This window comes from Urocampus carinirostris, chromosome 13, assembly GCF_059441175.1.
Source record: "Urocampus carinirostris isolate Australia breed hairy pipefish chromosome 13, RoL_Ucar_1.0, whole genome shotgun sequence".
Taxonomy (NCBI): Eukaryota; Metazoa; Chordata; class Actinopteri; order Syngnathiformes; family Syngnathidae; genus Urocampus; species Urocampus carinirostris.
Genome location: NC_142361.1, coordinates 22,262,150 through 22,282,678, shown reverse-complemented (window position 1 = coordinate 22,282,678; position 20,529 = coordinate 22,262,150). Strand labels below are relative to the sequence as shown.

General features: G+C 37.9%; 1 protein-coding gene and 1 long non-coding RNA gene across 2 annotated transcripts; one reads left to right on the top strand and one right to left on the bottom strand.

The window, feature by feature from the left end:
- The first annotated feature begins 9,799 nt into the window (after nucleotides 1-9,799).
- vox (ventral homeobox) lies at nucleotides 9,800-11,211 on the top strand. Its single transcript, XM_088352005.1, has 3 exons — nucleotides 9,800-10,011; nucleotides 10,093-10,316; nucleotides 10,960-11,211. Exons 1-3 carry the CDS (start codon nucleotides 9,810-9,812, stop codon nucleotides 11,209-11,211), a joined length of 678 nt encoding a protein of 225 aa, XP_088208131.1. The 5' UTR covers nucleotides 9,800-9,809.
- Nucleotides 11,212-16,016: 4,805 nt separating this feature from the next.
- Nucleotides 16,017-17,985, bottom strand: LOC148354088 (uncharacterized). The gene is made up of 2 exons (XR_015852484.1): nucleotides 16,873-17,985; nucleotides 16,017-16,782 (listed from the first exon to the last, which is right to left on the bottom strand). It is a non-coding gene; the product is annotated as an uncharacterized LOC148354088 (long non-coding RNA).
- Nucleotides 17,986-20,529: the final 2,544 nt, after the last annotated feature.

Genomic DNA, 20,529 nt, shown 5'->3' with positions numbered 1-20,529 from the left:
ACAAGGGTTTGGGTGAGGTAGCTCAGGAGGTAGAGCGCTCGTCTTGGGATCAAGGGATCCCAGTTCGAATCCCGACTCGTCCGTGTTACATGTCGAAGTGTCCTTGGGTAAGACACTGAACCCCTGATACCCCCAATAAGCAGGTTAGCGCCTTACATGGCTGCAAGGCCGCTATTGGGAAATGTGGAGCACATTGTAAAGCGCTTTGGGAAGTCCTTGACTTGAAAAGCGCTATATAAATGCAGATCATTTCATTTCATTTCATTTCATTGGACCAAATCGTGTTTTCCCCCAAAATAATTCTGATTAAATCATACCACTTTCCTCAAATAAGTTCTAAAACTACACAAAATATTAATAATTAATATGAAAATAAATATATCAATCAGTCATAAATTAGTTCATGATCCACTAGGGCTACTCTAAGAGTGACAGTGTGTATTATTGAGTGCCACCTAGTGGTAGAAAATATTCCCGTATTATATTTTGCAGCAATTCAGTGAGCCAAGAATGTATTTATTTATTTTCAGTTTTTCGTTTTCAGCCAAGTGATTTACATATTCTTATTCCACTTTCATTTCAAAAGAATTGCCTCGCCTCTACACTTTACGCCAACCAAATTGAATAGATGCACGAGATATTAAACTATAAAAATGTCAAAGTTCTCAGCCCGCTGGAGATACAGTATAGCATGTTTACACACAAACTAGGAAGAGGAAGCGGATTTCTTCTTTTAGGTGGATGCTGGGTGACCTCTCACAGCGCTACATACGCCGGTAGCGGCGGAAAGAAGCACTACCGTAATGTCCTGTACTCGGAAAAAGGTGCCCAGTACAAAATCTAACTTAAAGCAATGTTCGAATATTTTTCGACGTCCAGAAAAAAATGTTTGTATCTACCGTTTTTTGTCAGTCGAATGGTCGTAAATAGGGGAGCATCTGTATAGAAAGCCTCATAACATGACGATTAAATGAAAGAAGCTGATATTCAAGGCACCTATAGTTTCTATTTTAGCCAAAGTAGGCTGAATTGACTTCAAAAGGAAAAAAATCTGTCTTTCACTCCACTGAAATATTTTTTTTAAATATAATTTAAATTAAATACAATAAAATAAAGTGCAAAAATTGATTTAAACGTTTACAAGGAGAACTAATTACAGTAAGAAATACATTTTCTGATGCATAATACAAAAATAAATCAAGATCATCTTGGGCCGCAAAAAACCTTTTCGCAGGCCACTTCCAGCCCTCAGGCCTTGACTTTGACATTATGATCTAGATCAGGGGTGTTAAACTCATTTTAACTCGGGGGCCACACGATAGATATAAAATATAAATAAATATTTTCTCAAGGGGCCGGGCTAGTAAATTAGAGAGAAAAAAAAAAGAGAATGAAATGAGATAAAGAGGGGCGGGGGAGTAGAGAGGGTAGTACAAAACGAGAGAGAGAGAAACGAGATAAAAAGAGAAATAGTGAGAGTAGGAAAGAAAGAGAGAAAAAACGAAATCCAAAGAGAAATTCAAAGAGAGAAGGATAAAGCAAGAGAGAGAAAGACCGAAAAAAGACAGAGAAAAAGAGCCAAAGAAGAACAAATAAAGAGTGAAACAGAGAGAGAGATAGAGATTGAGAGAAAAAGCGAGGACGAGAGAGAGAAATACATGTACAGCGTTTGTGAGAGGCACCTTGCTTTGGCAACATCAAGTAGACATTTCAACCTGCAGCTGATTTTTCTTTTGCGCTTCTCTGACCGTTGTCTCGCGGGCCGGATTCAATCCCTTAGCGGGCTTGATCTGGCCCGCGGGCCTCCCGTTTGCCACCCATAATCTAGATTATGAAAACAGGCTCCGTGAGTGTGCACCACCATAGTGATTTAATCACAAGCAAGAATCCGTCTGGTCGTCCTTTAAATGTCACACACAATGTATTTGTCCCTTTTAGCGTAGGGCTGAAACACTGTAGAGCATGTTTGAAATTGCTTAGAAAATAATCATGTTGTTTTTCAAATACCAGTAAATCAAATGAAGGGTTCGTATTTGCATGAAAGGCAACTCTGCTTTTGCCGAACGGCTTCTAATTATTGAGAAGAACTAAAATAGATTGCAGTTTACCTCCATTGGACACGCGCCTTGCTGTTGAAAAAAATGAAGATTGAATGTTGCTGTACATGAGAAAATGATTAAGAGAAATTTATACGAGATTTTTTTCCCCTTTTTGCCAATTTGACTTATTGTCCAGGCAGCGACCTCGTTCATCAGGTTTTGCCCCATTCAGTATCGCGGGTGTCGCTGTGGCTCTTGAAGTAATTACCTTATTGTGTTTTTTTTAGGAGGTGGAATAAAATTCAAGATGTTTTACATAGTGAGTGCTGTGTTTGAATTCAATTGACTTCAAAGGAACTGAAGTTTTAGGGATTTCCTACTTCAAGTTGCATCAACTGATGGGCTAATGTCTTTTTAAAACAGGATTAAGACCTTTTATGAGACTTAAGCAAAATAATGTGCCCTAAATACATACCACTCTTCTACTCCAGTCGCATGGCTCGGTTTGTAACTGGCCAAACGTTCCATGTGCCCAAACTAGCATTTGTATATATAGTTTGATTTATTATAGCTACTAATGTGTTCACATAAGTAGGAGTGATATATTTCATAGCCAAAGCATGTGTGACATTGAGTATTGAAGCATTTGTGGCTATTTGCTAATATAGCGTTGTCAAATAGCTAGCGCAAGTGAAACTAACTCAGGAGATGAAGTTGTCGTCTTGGGATCAAGACGGCCCCAAGTTCGATTCCTGGCTTCCCCGATTTATATATCAAAGAGTCCTTGGGCAAGACACTGAATCCCCAATGCCCCCGATAAGCAGGTCGTTGCCCTGCAAGGCTGACGCTGCTATCGGTGTGTGAGTGTGTGTGAGTGGGTAAGTGTAAAGCGCTTCGGGAGGTCTTCATTGACTTGAAAATAGTTGTATAAACGCAGAACATTTACATTTCTCATAAGTAGAATAGCAGCACAATGGAGCAGTGGTTAATGAGTGTGCAGCACAGTTCTGAGGTCATGCGATTGAACCTCCTGTGTGGAGTTTGCATGTTCTCCCTGTGCTTGCGTGGGTTTCCTCCGGGGACTCCGGTTTCCTCCCACATTCCAAAAACATGCATGTCAGGTTAATTGACCGGTCCTAATTGTCCCTAATGAGTTGTCTGTCACTGTGTGCCCTGCAACTGGCTGGCAACCATTTCAGGGTGTGCCCTGCCCACTGCCTGAAGATAGCTGGGATGGGCTCCAGCACCCCGCGACCCTACCGAGGATAAGCGGTGCAGATAATGGATGTATGGATAAGTAGAATATCAGATCAATTTTTAGTCATACTATATGAATTGGAAGTCATATCACACCAAAGGGGAATATAATTTCAGTTTTCTTTTATATTTGTCATTTAGTCACATAAATATGTGTTACACATACATAAAACTATTTACCATTTGCTTTTTTAAAATGTGGTTAAAGGATCTGAAAACTACAGTTTTCTTGTCAAATACATTTGTTTTGCCCCTTATTATCCGCAACATCGTATCACCATGGGAGATTTGTTTCTCTCACTATATCTGTAATCGTAAGCTTTTGTCAAAACTTAATGATTTTGCAAGTGTTTGACATTTTTTCATTGAAATTTTAAGTTTTTTTTCCCTCTCCAAGTATTGAAACCTCTAGAAAGTTAGGAATGGGCAGGTACTGCCAAGAGGTATTGTTATCTGTGACCTAAACATCCTTTTTTTCAAGTATCAACATGAAATTAGCCGATACAAGTATTGGTCGACTCCTAACGACATTTTAATAGTTGCGGGATTAAATTCGTAGTAAATTTGCATTAAAATGCCATACTGAAGAAAAATATGTTTGTATTCAAATGTATTTATTTAAGAAACATTTATCCCTTTTTTCTTTGCAGCGGTAATGTAACTTTATGTCCTGAAGGAGGAGCGACTTCCCTTCCTTAGTGTGTTCTTTTAATATATAGTTTGAAAGATGCAATAGGTAAAATAAATTCTATAGAATAAAGAAGTTCTATTGAGGTTTTTATTCCCCCTATGTCCCTACTTGGAGTGTCCGCTTAGAAAATGCTGGTCTACTAGTGATACCAAGAGCCAAGAAGAAATCAGAAGGTTCCAAAGCGTTTTCTTTTTGGGCCCTGGTGCTGTAAAATTCTCTGCCCTATGAAATTCGATCCGTACGATATCACTCAAATGCATCGTTCCATCATTCGGAAGGTTAAAGTCTTGGGATTCAAGAAATGCCAACCATTCCTTAGTTTCTATTTTCGCTCGCAACTTTACTGTGCATATGACAATAAACACCTGGAATTGAGTTTAATTTAAAAATAGACACTCCATTTCATCCATTATCTGCACCGCTTATCACAGAAACATCGAGTTCAGTCTGAAACAAGATATAGGGAAAATATGTAGCCGAAGTAGCTCACAGAAGTCGTTGTGTTCAATAATAATGTGCAGCCATGGTCCTGTTATATCCGTGAGTTTAGTAAATCCAGGAGAATAAAATATTTACAAATACAGAATCGTAAAAAAATGTTTTCTGTATGCCGTCAACCATGTGCTCTACGCATTCATCTTTTTCGGCCAATTACAGGCTTTGTTTTACAGCTTAAGCCAATGCCAGCCTGTAAACGATAAAAAGGATCTGCCCCTTGACCTCCGAATAACTTTAGCCAATAGTGATCGATTCAAATGATGATTGACACATTGGTTAGCCAATGAAACGCCGGTAAATAAATCCCAGCATACACCGCGGACTACTTGGCGTTCGGGGGAAAATCTAGTCGGCGGCTGCAAGTTAGTTGGAAGACTTTGCGATTTAATATTGATCCATAAATAAGGTGCACTGTATTATAAGGCGCATGGTCAGCTTTTGAAAAAAAATCAAGACTTTTAGGTGCGCCTTATAGTGCGGAAAATACGGTAACTTATGAATGATGTTGACCTTGGAAAGCTGTCAACCGGAGAGCCCTTCAAGATTTCTTATGTTTAAGGGCTATACAAATAAGGAGTCAATCAATACTGGTATCGGCTAATTTCATGTTGATACTTGAACAAAGGATGTTTAGGTCACTGATACCAATACCTCTTAGCAGTACCTGCCCATTCCTAACTTTCTAGAGGTTTCAATACTTAGGAGGGAAAAAAAACTTAAAATTTCAATGAAAAAAGGTCAAACATAAAAATCATTACGTTTGGACAAAAGCTTACGATTACAGATATAGTGACAGAAACAAATCTCCCAAGTAGTCCATGGTGATACGATGTTGAGGAGAATAAGGGGCAAAACAAATGAATCTGACAAGAAAACTGTAGTTTTCGGATCCCTTTAACCACATTAAAAAAAAGCAAATAGTAAATAGTTTTATGTATGTGTAACATACGTTTATGTGACTAAATGACAAATATAAAAGAAAACTGAAATTATATTCCCCTTTGGTGTGATATGACTTCCACATCATATAGTATGACTAAAAATTGATCTGATATTCTACTTATCCATACATCCATTATCTGCACCGCTTATCCTCAGTAGGGTCGAGGTGGTGCTGGAGCCCATCCCAGCTATCTTCGGGCAGTGGGCAAGGGACACCCTAAACTGGTTGCCATCCAGTCGCAGGGCACACAGAAACATACAACCATCCACTCACTCATTCACACCCAGGGACAATTTGGACCGGCCAATTCACCTGAAATGCATGTCTTTGGAATATGGGAGGAAACCGGAGTGCCCGGAGAAAACCCACGCAAGCACGGGGAGAACATACAAACTCCGCACAGTAAGGCCGGAGAATGAATGAATACTATTTCTGTGAAAGAACAGATATGAAAGAATACATTCAGCAAGTAAATAATTTACTAAAATATGTGGACAAATATGAAGTGCATTTACGACAACTAAAATTATAAATGTGATTATCAAAGTAATGATGTAATGAAAAATTGATAAACTTAATATAAAGAGAAAACTCAGTGACCTATTTTCATAATCTTACACTATATAAAGAAGTCTGGTGAGTTCATCATATTTTAAATAATTACAGTCAATATGAAGGAGATGTAAATGATCTAAATAATAAAAAAAGAAATCATTAAAAAGGCACATACAGTCATGACCATTTATGCAGTTACACATTTGAGTATTACAACAGTACAAATGGTTCTGTTACATGGTATCGGCCTGAAAAAATATCAATACGAGTATCGCTGTGCATCACCAGCATTGAGACGTGAAACCATTTTTAAGAGGCATTTCCCATTTTGGCAGGGTCATTTGCTCATGAAAATGGAAAACGCAAAGAGTAAGATCGAGTGGGTCCGGACAGAGACTGAAGTCCTGTAATGGGGGTATGAACAGCCCAAGTATGTAATTGTTTATATATATGTATATATAATCTCATCTCATCTCATTAGCTACACCGCTTATCCTCAGTTGTGTCGCGGGGGTGCTGGAGCCCATCCCAGCAATCATCGGGCAGTGGGCAGGGGACACCCTTGACTGGTTGCCAGCCAGTCGCAGGGCACCCGGGGACAGACAATTCGCTCGCTCTTTCACGCCTAGGGACAAATTGGGCCTGCCAATTAACCTGAAATGCATGTTTTTGGAATGTGGGAGGAAACCGGAGTGCCCGGGGGAAAGCCACTCAAGCACGGGGAGACCATGCAAACTCCACACAGGAGGTTCGATCTCATGACCTCAGAACTGTGCCGCACACACGCTAAGCACTGTGCCGCCGTGCTGCATATGTATATATATATATATATCTATCCATCCATCCATCCATCCATATATATATATATATATATATATATATATATACACAGACGCTTTCCTACTTACGAACGAGATAGGTTCCAGACCACCAATCGTAAGTTGAATTTGTTCGTAAGTTGCTTCGGTGCTATATTTTATATGTTTAAGGTTTGTATAAGTAACCTGTATTGTTTTATACTAAAAAAAAACATTTCATAAAATAATATGCTCTATGAAGATAAATAAAGTTGAGTTTAACTTATTAAGGGCTATACAAATAAACATGACTTGACTTTTGGAAGATGCGCTTCAAGAGGTCCTCCTCCATGGTCGAACGTGTTCGAAAAAAAGCATTCCGACCATTTTCTCGACCATATCTATCTATCTATCTATCTATCTATCTATCTATCTATCTATCTATCTATCTATCTATCTATCTATCTATCTATCTATCTATCTATCTATCTATCTATCTATCTATCTATCTATCTATCTATCTATCTATCTATCTATCTATCAGTATGTATATATATTGTTTGGAAAAGATAAACCATAGATGCAAAGAATCCAAGGAAAAAACAAAAGGTAATTGGAGAGTGGAAGTTAAAAAGCAGCTGTTCAGTCTTGCTCTTTTTTGCTGGAAAAAAAAAATCCTGTATCAAAAAAACAAAATATCCTGAGTCATCGGTTTTGGCAATTTTCACACCTAGGGTAACCTAGCTGACTGCCTGTGAAAGATTGTCATGTATAACCGCCGCCCCTCCCATTTCTTGGGTGGACAGACACACAAGCAGTTAAAACTAACAAACATTATATATACAAATATGTATATACTATACTTAGATTCATACTTGAATCCCCCCATAAAATGCAGGCGATAATAACATTAATTATACTCAGTCCTAGTAAAATGCTATATAATCCAATGTTGGCTCATGAAAATATATAAAACATATTCTTGTAATGTTTCGCATGATTATGACTCCATAGTTAAATATGAAGTAATAACGATTGGAAAACAGTCAAATGACAGCGTCATAAATGCAGCCCAATGTTAGTTGCAAGTTTAAAAAATTGTACTCGGGGTTGCAAATAAAATTGATTTAGCATTTTTTTACGTTAATAACAAGAAAGACAATCTCGAAGTAATGACCATAATAGGAATTTCATTCCAATGCAATTGGATTTTCCCCCCTCTGTGGGCCAGCCAGCAGTCAGAAACAGAAGGCTGTCAGTCTGCTATTAGGAAATCGGCGCAGCATGAAGGAGACGTCACTGTTTTACCCTTTTAAGAAAGAAAAACTTATCTAACAGAATCAAGGAGCATCTTCAAAGCTCCCGAGATAAATAGCTGAGAAATGCCAGGGGGACTCTGGCTCCTCGGAGACAGAGGGATGATAACGGCCAAGACTGAAGTCACACTTTAATCAGCATTGTCATAAAAGAAACAATCACTTTAGTGGCTTTTTTGTATAGTGTGAAATTGAGAATAACTTGCGTGTGGGGCCACATTGCGCATGCAGAACGCTTCGAATGTTTTTTAAGAAAAAAAAACAGCAGAACTTGGAAGACGTGAAAATGATTTAGTGTCTTCAGACTTATGACAGCGTGACGCATTGGAATGCATGATAGGTTTTACGTATCGATCGCTTTATGCTATCTTGTTTTTTATCGCATTTCCATTTGAATGAGTGCGCATTCAAGAGGAATTGTGTCGCCGCTGCAGAATCTTTTGATGTGCAACGTTTGAATGAACTGCGCCAAAACGGTTTGCTGGCGCCAGGACGCCGTGGGGGACCCCAGACGCGTCCGCTTGTGACGGCTGGATTGAGGACCAGGTGACGTGGATTCCACCCGTGACATACCAGTCAACCTCAGCCGAATGTTCCTCTTATGAATCATGTCAATTCCAGTTTACAAACCGTGCATCTTATAAACACAACGCGGCACCTATTTACTCACAGCAAGACATGTAGCCTCGTATAAAAATAAGAATAATTTGTGCAAATACTTCATTATCACTTTACAAACGCACCACTACCCTTTAGCAGTTGGAGGGAGCATTTGGTTAGCATTTTTTTAGAAATAAAATCATAACTTTTGATAGAAATGACCTAGAGACTTGTTTGTTTTTTACATACTCAGAAATTCATGGCAGGTTGGATCAAATGATCCAACTCGCCGACTTTAAGTTTTGTTTTTAAGCTTAAAATGCATTAATTTAGAAAAACAAATCAAAACTGTTTCCCCAATAACTCTCTTTTTAGAGATGAGGAATACAGTTGAATGCTATCTATCAGGCAAGTTATTTTTAGTATTATTATGACGAAACATATAGCAATATTTTTTTTGTTTTTAGGTGTAATTTAATAGAAAAGTATGCTAACTAAAAATCTATTTTGAGTCACATGTGCAAATGTTCCAAATTGTTTTGAGTTTTTCTTTTTTTTAGGCTTTTTATTCAGGCACGGCACAAAAAAAACCCACATCAATCATTAATCAACAAAAGGAAACAATAAATTACGTGTATAAAAAAATCCACTGTACAATAAAATAAATAATACAATACATAAACATGTGTCCAAAAGGAGGAGGCTGAAGCCAAAGCTTCCAATGTCAATAAAGTAAAACAAAATACAATTTCGTCATTTTTTATTCTTTTACCATATAGGTCTTGGTGCGTTGCTAGTTGAAAACATTTGTACTGTATGCGACTTTCGGGTGGGGTGAGCCCCCAGTGAGTCAAGGCCTGCCAAATACATGATCTTGTTGGGTGTGGGGTCTTCTTTTTTACAGACTCAGTGGCGCCAGGTCTTCACACACTCACAGGATATGGAGAGACTTCAATAACGAGCCATTAACCTCTAATCATGTAGATCGATCTGGCGTTAACAAGCCCCTCTACATATGCAAATGAAAACCATTGCCCCCTGTCATATAAAGGCGACCCCGGCTGGATTGTGTCCTCACTTTTTTAACTGACAGGTCAGGAGAGGAGCAACAACATGGTCAAGTACTATTCTGTAGACTGGCTCGCCCAGAGCGCATTGGAAGCCAATCGGGGTATCGCAACGGACCCCGCACCCACTTGTAAACCGCACGTCCCGTGCATGGTTCAACCGAGCCCGCCTGTATTCGGTAAGGGTTACCTGCAACCCAAACCAAAGTCAGCAAAACCTTTGGACACCTCGCGTTGCGCATCACCAAGTAAGTACTATCGATTATTTGCGCAAATACGCACAGAAAACGTTGCTATGACGGTGTTATTGAGCGGTTTTTACACTCCAGTTTCAGAAACAAGCGACTACTCTTCGGGTTACGACAGCGAAGCGGCTTCCTCGGAGTGTCCTTCTGTGGACGAGACAGAAAAAGAGTGCTCTCAGCGTCGAGTGCGCACTAAATTCACTCCAGAGCAGATCAACAGGCTTGTGAAGATTTTCGACAAACACAAGTACTTGGACGCAGGGGAGAGAGTGAAAACCGCACGCAAACTAGGCCTGACCGAAACTCAGGTATGAAAAAGATATGCATCAGATATGATAGCAAATCAAAATGTACTTTTTAGCCAATAAATTGTCAGTTAAGTACTGTAAAAACATTTAGTGTACAATAAGAAAACCAAATCTCCCCCACAACACAACCCTTAACACCAAATCCACAGACACACACAAATACTACTACCAATACAATTTATAAAATACATACAATTATGGCAAGGCACTGACTAACCATGTGAGGAAAGGGACCTAAGGGTGGATAATGCAGAACAAAACAAAAATCAAAAATATAAATTACAAATGTTACAGTAAAGGTTTAAAGTGAAGCAAATCAAACTGAATAAAACAATTTTAATTGAACTCTATAATTGAAAAGTGGGTCTTGAGCCTCTTCTAAATATCCATGGTCTGAGGAGACCTGGTTTCTTCCAGCAAACCGTGACACAGACCAAAGTGGCGAAAAGCTGCCTCACCTTTGGTTTTGGTCCTCGCCCTTGGAACAGCTACTGCCAGAGGATCTCAAGTATCGTGAGGGCTACAATGATAGAATCAGATCTGAAAAATAAGATGGGCCAAGACCGTTAAAAACTAGTAGAAGCACCTCAAACCAATAGTTTTAAAACATTAACACTCATGTATCCTTTTTATTTCTGCACAGGTGAGGACTTGGTTCCAGAACCGCAGGATGAAGCTCAAAAGAGAAGTGCAGGACCTCGCACCTCAAACCCAACCTCTCATCTTCCAAAATCTGCACCCCATCCAGTACCGTCCAGTTCCCGGACAGCAAGCACACTACCCCCTAACCGGACCCGCTTTCTACCCGATCCCCATGCCTCAGATGGTCCTGCAACAGCAAATGGGCCCCCAACGAGGGCCCCGAGTTTTGATCCCTAACCCTCATTACTACTGACCTGGATCAAGAACAGACTTCCCATTCAAAACACTTGAAAAGTGCAATTATAAACTAATTTTAAATTGTTTTATTTTATGATGAAAGATTTGTAAATATGCAGAAGATTTTATAATAAAGTTTATCTTTGTAATGTGGCAATCTGATTTGTGGTCTCTGAACATAACGTTTGTAGATCTTCAACTATTAATTTATGTTATATTAAGTATAGTATGGATAGTAATGATTCACTTTTTAAATTAAAATGTAAATTTGATTTTTTTATATTGCATAGCTTATTTGTTTTGGCACTGAAAAGTCTTTATTTTCAGTTTATATTTTGTCATGTATTTTTCAGGGATTTGTTTCTGCTTGACTCTAACGTTGCTTAGAATCAAGAGGTCAAAGTTTGAATTCGCTGAAGATTCTCTAATGTGAAAAAAAAGAATGCTTTTGTAATCTTGCAAAATAATAGATCTATTAAGACCACTAATTCATTTTGTTATTAGTAATATATCAATTAAAGGGACCCCCAAAAACCTTTTATCTACCTTTTTTCTTTTATAATTTTTTCTTCTTTTGTTTATTTTTTCCTTTTTGTGTTTCTACATCTTTCCTTTCTTTCCCCTTTTTAAGTATGTTTTGCCTATTGTTTCATAATAATAGGTATTATATCGATTAAAGCAACAAAAACAATCCAAAGAGCCATCTTCCGAATGTCGTAAATTTAGAGTGGGCGGGAGTCACATCATGCACTCCACTGCGCACGCGCACAGATACCAAACAATATTTGCATTTCAAACGCCTGCTAACGGGGCAGATCATGGTCAACAATTAGTTGTAATTAAGGCGTGCATTGATGAGTTTACACGTATCGCAAGGAGGGGTGCGGGGAAATGCCCCCCACCCTTCGGCCTGCATGGCTCCTGAGAGTCTGAGCTTGTATAACGGTAAAGACTTTAATCTCGAGCTTGAAGTCCTGAGGTCAACACTTTGATTGCGTGGTGTGATTTGAATATGAAAAAAAAACAAGACTCAAGCGGAATTCATTTGAAGTCTTTGGGTAAAACGTGTAATTAAGATTGCGATTGAAAGGTCGATACAATAAAATGCAGTCATTGTTGCGATCGAGGGGGTTGTTACGAGTGGAATACCCTGCAGCAAATGTCTCATAGATAAAGTCAACAAAGATCAAGTAAAACGTTCTCACTTTCTGCGTGATCTCCTCCCACTGAAAAACAAAGGACTCGTTTCAAGACAAGAAAAAAAAATCACGAATGTTAATAACACTGTAATAAACCTGTAATAAAGATGAAATAAGTTGTCCATCTCGCCTGCATCCTTTCAAGTAGCTGCAGACTTTCATGGCGCCGGCACCGAACGTGAGAAAATCCACAAGATGCCCCCTATTAAGCACAATTACGACCTCCATCATGTTTCTAACGTTCCGCTGAGGGATTAGCATATGCAAAACAGAAAAGTTTCTTCCCGGGAGGGAGTCGAGAGCACACATGTGCAAACGTCTGCGTGGATGTCACTGGTAATTTCGGGTTTATGAGGCTGGGGAGAATAAAAAACAAACACCACTGTGAAAACCAAAGTCCAATTTACCGTTTTTCTAGTTTCAGCACCATGTAGAGACGGGACAGCTCTACTCGTCTCTTCCTCTGTTTCTCCTATACTCGACCTACGTCAGGGGTGTCCAGACTTTTGAGAAAGCGGGTCAGATTGGGTAAACTAAAAATGAGCTGATTATTTAGCCCGGCATTCTTTGAACATTTAGATCAGTCTTTAATAAATTTAACATTCGTAAAAGGTTTGCAGTGCTTGGTGATCAGCAGTGCGACCTCGTAGCTTGCCTTTGTAGCATTTTCATTTGAGTCGTGGTGTCTAGTGTAAAAGCGCTGTTGTGCCATTAAAACAGCTTCCAGTTGCTTCACCTTTCCACCGCGTTACTTTCCAGTAGTCAGCATGTTTTGTCTGGCAGAGCCGCTTGATATGACATTTCGAAAACAGCCGCAGTCTCTAGGCAAATTAGGCGGACACAGTTGTTTTAGATTTTGGTGAAAAAATAATGGAAAAATGATAATGATAATTATAATAACGATATTGATAATAAGTATTATTATAGTTACTTTTAATAACGTATATTGGTGGAAATAAGTTAATAAATAAAATGAAAAACGAGTAATGGAAAATACCCATAAATGAACAAGATCCACCCAAAATCTATGCTTTTAAACAGACGACAGTCCCAACAACCTCACCCAGGCAGAATGCCCGACAATGCTGAGCCCAACAACGCCGGGCCATTAATGCTTTCAAAAAATACATTTAAAACTTATTTCAGACTAACCCAAAAAACGCTAAAAGATGAATACCTGATAAAAAATATTTGTACAGCTAGCAAAAAAACCCGTACTAACCAGATTATGGTACAAACAAAAGCTGCCCTCTTAATTATTTGTAACGGAGAGGATGGCATTACAAATAAGACTACAGGAGACCAAATTAGTAGAAAAATGGGAAAAATGGATGCACTATAGGAAAAGGGACACCGCTCCTGAACAATAAAGACTGAAGAAGACTTTGAGTGATTACTTGAGCATGGTAGATATTCCCCAACACTGCAGTGTTTTTACATTTGTTTTCTTTTGTTGGTTGTATGTTCAAAAAAGAAGAAAGATAATACAATAGAAAACAAGTTATTATATAAAAAAAAAACTCAAAAAACAACATCAGAAATTAATATGAAATTAACAGTGTTTTGTAAAATGTGTACATTATGTATTGTGAATTTCCCTTAGGGGATGAATAAAGTATCTATCTATCTATCTATCTATCTATCTATCTATCTATCTATCTATCTATCTATCTATCTATCTATCTATCTATCTATCTATCTATCTATCTATCTATCTATCTATCTATCTATCTATCTATCTATCTATCTATCTATCTATCTATCTATCTATCTATCTATCTATCTATCTATCTATCTATCTATCTATCTATCTATCTATCTATCTATCTATTAATATTAAATATGACAATATCAATCAGTGCATTGTACACCAGAATAATACATTTTGTTTGATGAAGCTCTTTAATAGTGTCAATACAATGACACTGTTGATATTTGCACACCCATTTTTAAATGTTAATTCTCTGGTGGATTATGTTTATTATAAATAATATAGTCTAAAAAGACTGCTTGTTTTAATACACGTTTACTTGCTTTAATTGCAAATCAAGGACGAATCACTTGTGTTTTTAATCCTATTTCAACGCAATTCAATCAAAATGTGGCGTCTCCTTCTGCTGCAGGTCAATATTTTCATTTGGCGTCCGGTGGCATGCAGGACTCCCCCCCTTTCTCGCCCCATTTGCATCCTGAAGCAGACTTCAAAGCAGAAGTAAGTGACACAACATTGACATCCATCGAGCGCTTTTGTCAAACAATTGGCACGTACATGGAAGCTGCATGAGGAAGGCGCCTGCAAGTCTGCCCAAGGTGTGTATTGCCTCACGTCAAAAGTCATTAGGCGGCTCGAGTTAAATGAAGGGGCGAGGGGGGGGGAATAGATTGACTAAACCACTCATAAAAAGTCGCGTCATTGGTCTTGCACTTTGGATCCTGAGTGGGAAACACTGTAACCTACTGGCGGAGCTTGCGTTACTGCAGATCATCTGATTTCACCTTTTCCCGGTATTTTATTATTATTATTTTAAACAAAAAGAATGAAGGTTAAAGCATACATCATCATCTTTTCTTTTCCGACCTGAGATGCAACAATGGGCAGAGAAACGTCAATAAATGCTCCATTGTGGGACAGAAAGGCCTCTGTAAGTGGAATGACAATGTGCTTTTCACTCCTTCTTTTCAATCAGGTGAGTTGAAGGTGAAAGGTGCTAAGTGTTGCAAGTGGATGGCAGCAGACAGACTGGAGCCAAATTCTGCATGGGTGTCACATGCAAGAGCAAAGTCCCGTCTGCATCCTAGGTTTAATCAGTTTCATTTAAATGGGGCATTTTTTTAAATGATCTAATTAATTCAGATTTATAATAATGGATCAATTAGATTTTATCTATTCTTTATCGTCAATATGTTGCACATTTATACAGAAAAAAAATCTCTATACATTCGACCAACAACATTTTCGCCAGCTATAAAAATTCACAATGCTATGAATGTGCACTAGAAGAGAAGTCATTTTAGCTATATGGATCTTGTTTAGTAGCCCAAGTGGTGTCTGATGTGCAAAATGAGCAGTCAGGTAAATCTATGTTCACAGGTTCAATTAAAGACCTTAATCAAACTAAACATTTTAAAAAGGTATTTGAACATATTAAACTGTTTACAATTTTTGGTTAAACACATGTGACCCAAATATATATGGATAACTTTTTAAGAATTGATCATTTAATATAATGTTCCTGTATAAGCATAATCATTGTGTTTTATCGTATATCTTTTTGCCTTTACTCATCTTGAGTTAATCTTGTATTTTTATCTTAATAATATTCGTCATATTCTTTTATGTATACATGTAAATAGTTTCTTAGATTTATTACGTTGGCATATGTGTGGACAGCAAAGTAAGAATTTCATTGTGCAGGGAATGGTGGTTCTTTACTGTGCATATGACAATAAACACTTTAAATATTGAACCTTTAGCAAAGGCAGGTATCAGTATCAGTGTCAAGGATAGCCTTGTTTTAGTTATCTGTACTCGAGATGCGAGTACAGGGTATCAGTATCAATGACAACGCCAACCTTTTTGAAAACTGTCATGAAATTTTCATAAAATCAAAAACTCCACTCGTTTCAAGCAAAAGATCTTTATTGAAAATATAAAACCCAAAAATCATATCCCACCAAAAACATGATAGAAAACACATCTCATTCTTCAGTTTCTATTTCAGAAAGTTAAAAAACATTTTTTCCCCCCAAAAAAGGAAGCTTAAAGATATATTGTCTGTACATGAAATGCATTTAGTTTTGACAGATTCGGAAAATACTCACTCTTTTGCTTTCTTCGGAAAGTACACTTTAATAAACTATGTAAGTACCACTTAAAAAAAAAAAAAAAAGCTAAAGCTTATCTTGGTCCTGTCCCTTAGACAGTCCAAACACTATTCACATGAATCAAATCATGTCTAGTTAGTATAACAAGGTACTAAATATTACAAAAAAAACATCATTTAAAGAAGAGAAAATAAAAACGGACACTTAATATCAAATCAGAAAATAAATGCAGGATTGTAATTTATTACTACACCATTAGATTCAAACTAATCACACACAAAGTTAGAATAAACTAATTTTGATAAATTGATATTTGTATGTATTTTTGTTTCTGTGTTGTAAATTAATTTCCATTTATGGTTAAATTTGAATAAAAACTTGCAAATGACTTGGTATTAGGAGACGTAAGTGCCCGTGAAGATCGATGTGGAATACCTCATCAGCCCCATTTTCCCATGCCCTATGCCTCTTTGAAGTGAATTCTCAAAGAGGTATATGCATAGGAAAAAGGAACAGCGAGTGCAAAAAGGAAAAGTTCAAGCGCCACTTCAGCCGTCTTGTACCTAGCAAAGAAGAAAACGCAAAAGAAGACAACAAAATGTGCATAAGTTCCAAAAAAGCTTTCCAACAAATGAGAAATAGCAAGAACTTACCCAGAGGAGCTCCTGGCTGAGTCTGGTGGGGCATCAATGTCCCGCTGGGCATTTATCCTTCCTCTGGGACCTTGAAGATGCTTCAGAAACACAAAGTAGCGAATGCCAGCTGCTTAGTCAGCTCTTCCCCTCCCTCGGTTCCTAGCCACAGAAGCATCTGCAGAAAAAAAATCAGGAGAAAACGATACAGTACACTTTGTCTATTGTCACGGTTAGCGCTTGCTATCTTGCACGTGGCGTCAGAAGCAAACGTCGGAAGAAGAACGCCTTGTTCCTTGCGGTGAGAGGTTTTCTTATCTGTTAAAGGAATTGAGATGCACGTCATTCCCAGAAGATGGGCCTCTGCACTTGTTAGCTCTCAAGGTCTTCAGACAAGGACTCTGCCGGGTGTGCCCGAGTGGGAAACGCGCGTCAAGGCCGAGGCAGCAACAAGGCGAATTTGTCTAGAACTCCATCCATTATGAATACATCATGCAAATCGACATCAAAAGCAAGAAAAAAATACAACTATATTGTCTAAAGCATTGTTTCTCAACTGGTCTGACTTCAAGACCCACCATTCCACCCTAAAAACAAGCTGCAACCTAAACAAGAAGAACATTCCACTTCTCAAGTATATCCAATTAAAAGATTGTGCAGTTTAAAGCAGAGATAGTAGAATATATTCTTTGTTTTTCTTAAAAAAAAACACAAAATGACCAGAAAAAAACAGAAAAACCAAAAATACTTCAAATAACTAAAATAATAAAAAACTTATATAAAAAAGCCACAAACTGAAATAAATTCAAAATCACTATCAAGTGTTTACCTAAATTATTATCATTCACTCTACCGTAATTGATGGTCTGGTCTCCAAGGTGTTTTGGTCGCTGTTTATTCTACTTGTGAGTACTCATCCTTCGTCACTTTGCGTTTTTGTGTTCTAAATATTATTTTTGTGTCTACTTGTATGTCATCCACTTTTTTGGTCGCCGTGGAACCTTACATAGATCAACACTATTAGAGAGTAAAAAATATTAAGGGAAAAAAAAAACGGAACAATTGTTTTATAATCAAACCTTATCTCTCATCTTATTAGCTGCACCGCTTATCCTCAGTAGGGTCGCGGGGGTGCTGGAGCCCATCTCAGCAATCATCGGGCAGTGGGCATGGGACACCCTGAACTGGTTGCCGGCCAATCGCAGGGCATATTTGATCAAACCTGAGATCCCTTAATTCAATTATGAGCCTCTGAAAAGACCCCAGCCCTCCGGGTAAAACTTGTTTTTTGTGCCATTAGTTTACTTGTCTGGCCCCTGTGATAACGGTTTTGCTGGTGTTTGGCCCCAAAGCTAAAATGAGGGCTTTAACCTCCGTCGATACATTGAGGTCTTTTTGTTTTTCCTTTCCCTCATGTGGGTTTTAGATCAGGGAATGGTGTAATAATAGTCTGTAGTTTGCAATAATCTGTGGTCTGTGCAGCCCTTTGATACTCCTTGAAAATTAAGGGCTGTACAATTAAACATGACTTGACCTAAATATTGATACGTATTTAATTATGTGAGTTTTGTAAAGCACTTTGGGAGGTCTTCATTGACTTGAAAAGCGCTATATAAATGCAGACCATTTACCATTTAATGAAGAACATTTTACTGAAAAAAAAACCTCTAAAGTTATGACTTTTTCAAACCATTTACTGTACTTTCGAGCAGCGCTTCGATGGCAGATACTCATGCACCATTATAGTATTTTGCAATTGTTTCCTTCTTTGATGTAATCGTTAACAATTGTTATCAATTGTTTTCCACTTCTACTTCTCCTTATCACTAACTTTCTTGGTACTTGTTAATATGGGCAGACATTTAGAATTATAATTGTCTTTATTGTCATTGATATCAACATTGTATGCAAAGAGTTTAGACATGACACTCAAGAGTAAAACATATTAATATCGAGACTTTGAAGAGAAAAGGTATAAAAAAGACTTTCCGGGTGAATGGGGCAAAATAATAATAAATACAACATCATGTTTGGAAAAACTTGCCTCAGTTATAACAATAATATTAAAGCAATGACGAACAGCACATCATAACAATAGTGCAATCAAAATAAGTGCAATAACATTTAGCAGCAGCTAATGATCTTTTGGGATGTGTTGATTACTCTCTGTATGTTTTTCTCTCCATTAGCGTGCTCACGGCATACCACACGGTTGTATCGTATGCCTGAATGCTTTCCATTGTGACTTTGTAGAAGGACACCAGCAACTTCTGTTCCGGGTTAGTCCCCTTGAGGACCTTCAGGAAGTAGATTCCCCACCACAGCCCTGGTGTTGGCAGACCATGAGAGTTGGTCAGAGATCTGCCCGCCCAGGAGTTTGAAGAAGTGGACTCTCTACACACAGTCTCCATTTGTTTGTGGGTGCCCTCCCTGAGTCAAATATGACTTCCTTGGATTTTGTGGTGTTTAATGTAGAAAATCACAATGACTCACCACTGATGAGTAGATCTAGGCTTCTAAGTGCAAGCAGCCACCATGATGGTGATCCCTGATTTATACTTGATTCATAGTTATTCTTCCTTGAGCAAAGTTTGTGGTCTGATATCCATTCTTAAAGAGACAGTTTGTATTATTTGACCAAAATGTGTTGCTGTGGGGTGTAATGAAACTGGAAACAAGTGCTAAAAAGCATAAGGCCTTTTTCTAGCTTAGAGCTACTTTTTTTGGTTACTGATTAGCACTAATAATATATTCATCTTTATTATCTATACAATTAAGTAATCATCATTGTTTAGGTACACAATTTCGCATCTATGTGATGTAAATATGAGTACATACGCTACTTGAAGTCGTTCTGGTTTTGCTGGTCATTATGTTCTTTGAAAGAATAGGAAGGGTGAATATTTTCTACTATCTGCGCTTTAATCTGCAAAATCCTTTCCTTGGATACAATAGATAAGTAAATTTTGATTTCTTGCTTTGGATTGCAGTCTGTCATTAGGGCACAATGGTGGCTCCTGAATCTAGACCAGTTAGTAATCACTAGGTTAGAGAACACTAACTTAAACCGACCAAAAACCATAAAGCAAAGTACTTAGAATGAATACTCACAGTTGGAATTAAGAACAAAAATACCATGAGAACGAGACCACTAATTATGGGATGTAACATAAGCACGTTATGTTGAGATTGAGCCATAATGATAATAATACAACAAAAGAGTGACGATAGCTTATACAGTACTGTATACTACCTCAAAATCTTTGATCCATAACTGCTTTGAACTCTTTGTGACATCAGCTCAAAGACAGATATGACAATTTTAAAGGAACAGGGTGTATTATTTGATCACCAGATGAAGATGGCTAGGATGGGCTCCAGCAACCCTGCAACCTTAGTCAGGATGAGCAGCGCAGAAAATGGATGGATGGACTAATTATCTGCTCATGAGCTCGTACAGGGACATACTGTATATATTTTCTTTCTACAAAGATTGTAAAAATTGCCAGGCATAAATCTTGCAGATAATTGTAATTTGAAAATAGAAACAAAAACAATCTGAACGAAGATAATAATAATAATAATAATAATTTCCTTGTATTGTCATTCTGTGTAACAATGTACACAGAACGAAATGTCGATTGCACCTGACCCGTTGTAGCGAGCCGATGCAGCCGC

Coding starts and splice junctions, on each gene's coding strand:
- vox (XM_088352005.1), top strand. CDS start 9,810: ATGGTCAAGTACTATTCTGTAGACTGGCTCGCCCAGAGCGCATTGGAA. Junction 10,012..10,092: donor CTCGCGTTGCGCATCACCAA/GTAAGTACTATC, acceptor TTTACACTCCAG/TTTCAGAAACAAGCGACTAC. Junction 10,317..10,959: donor TAGGCCTGACCGAAACTCAG/GTATGAAAAAGA, acceptor ATTTCTGCACAG/GTGAGGACTTGGTTCCAGAA.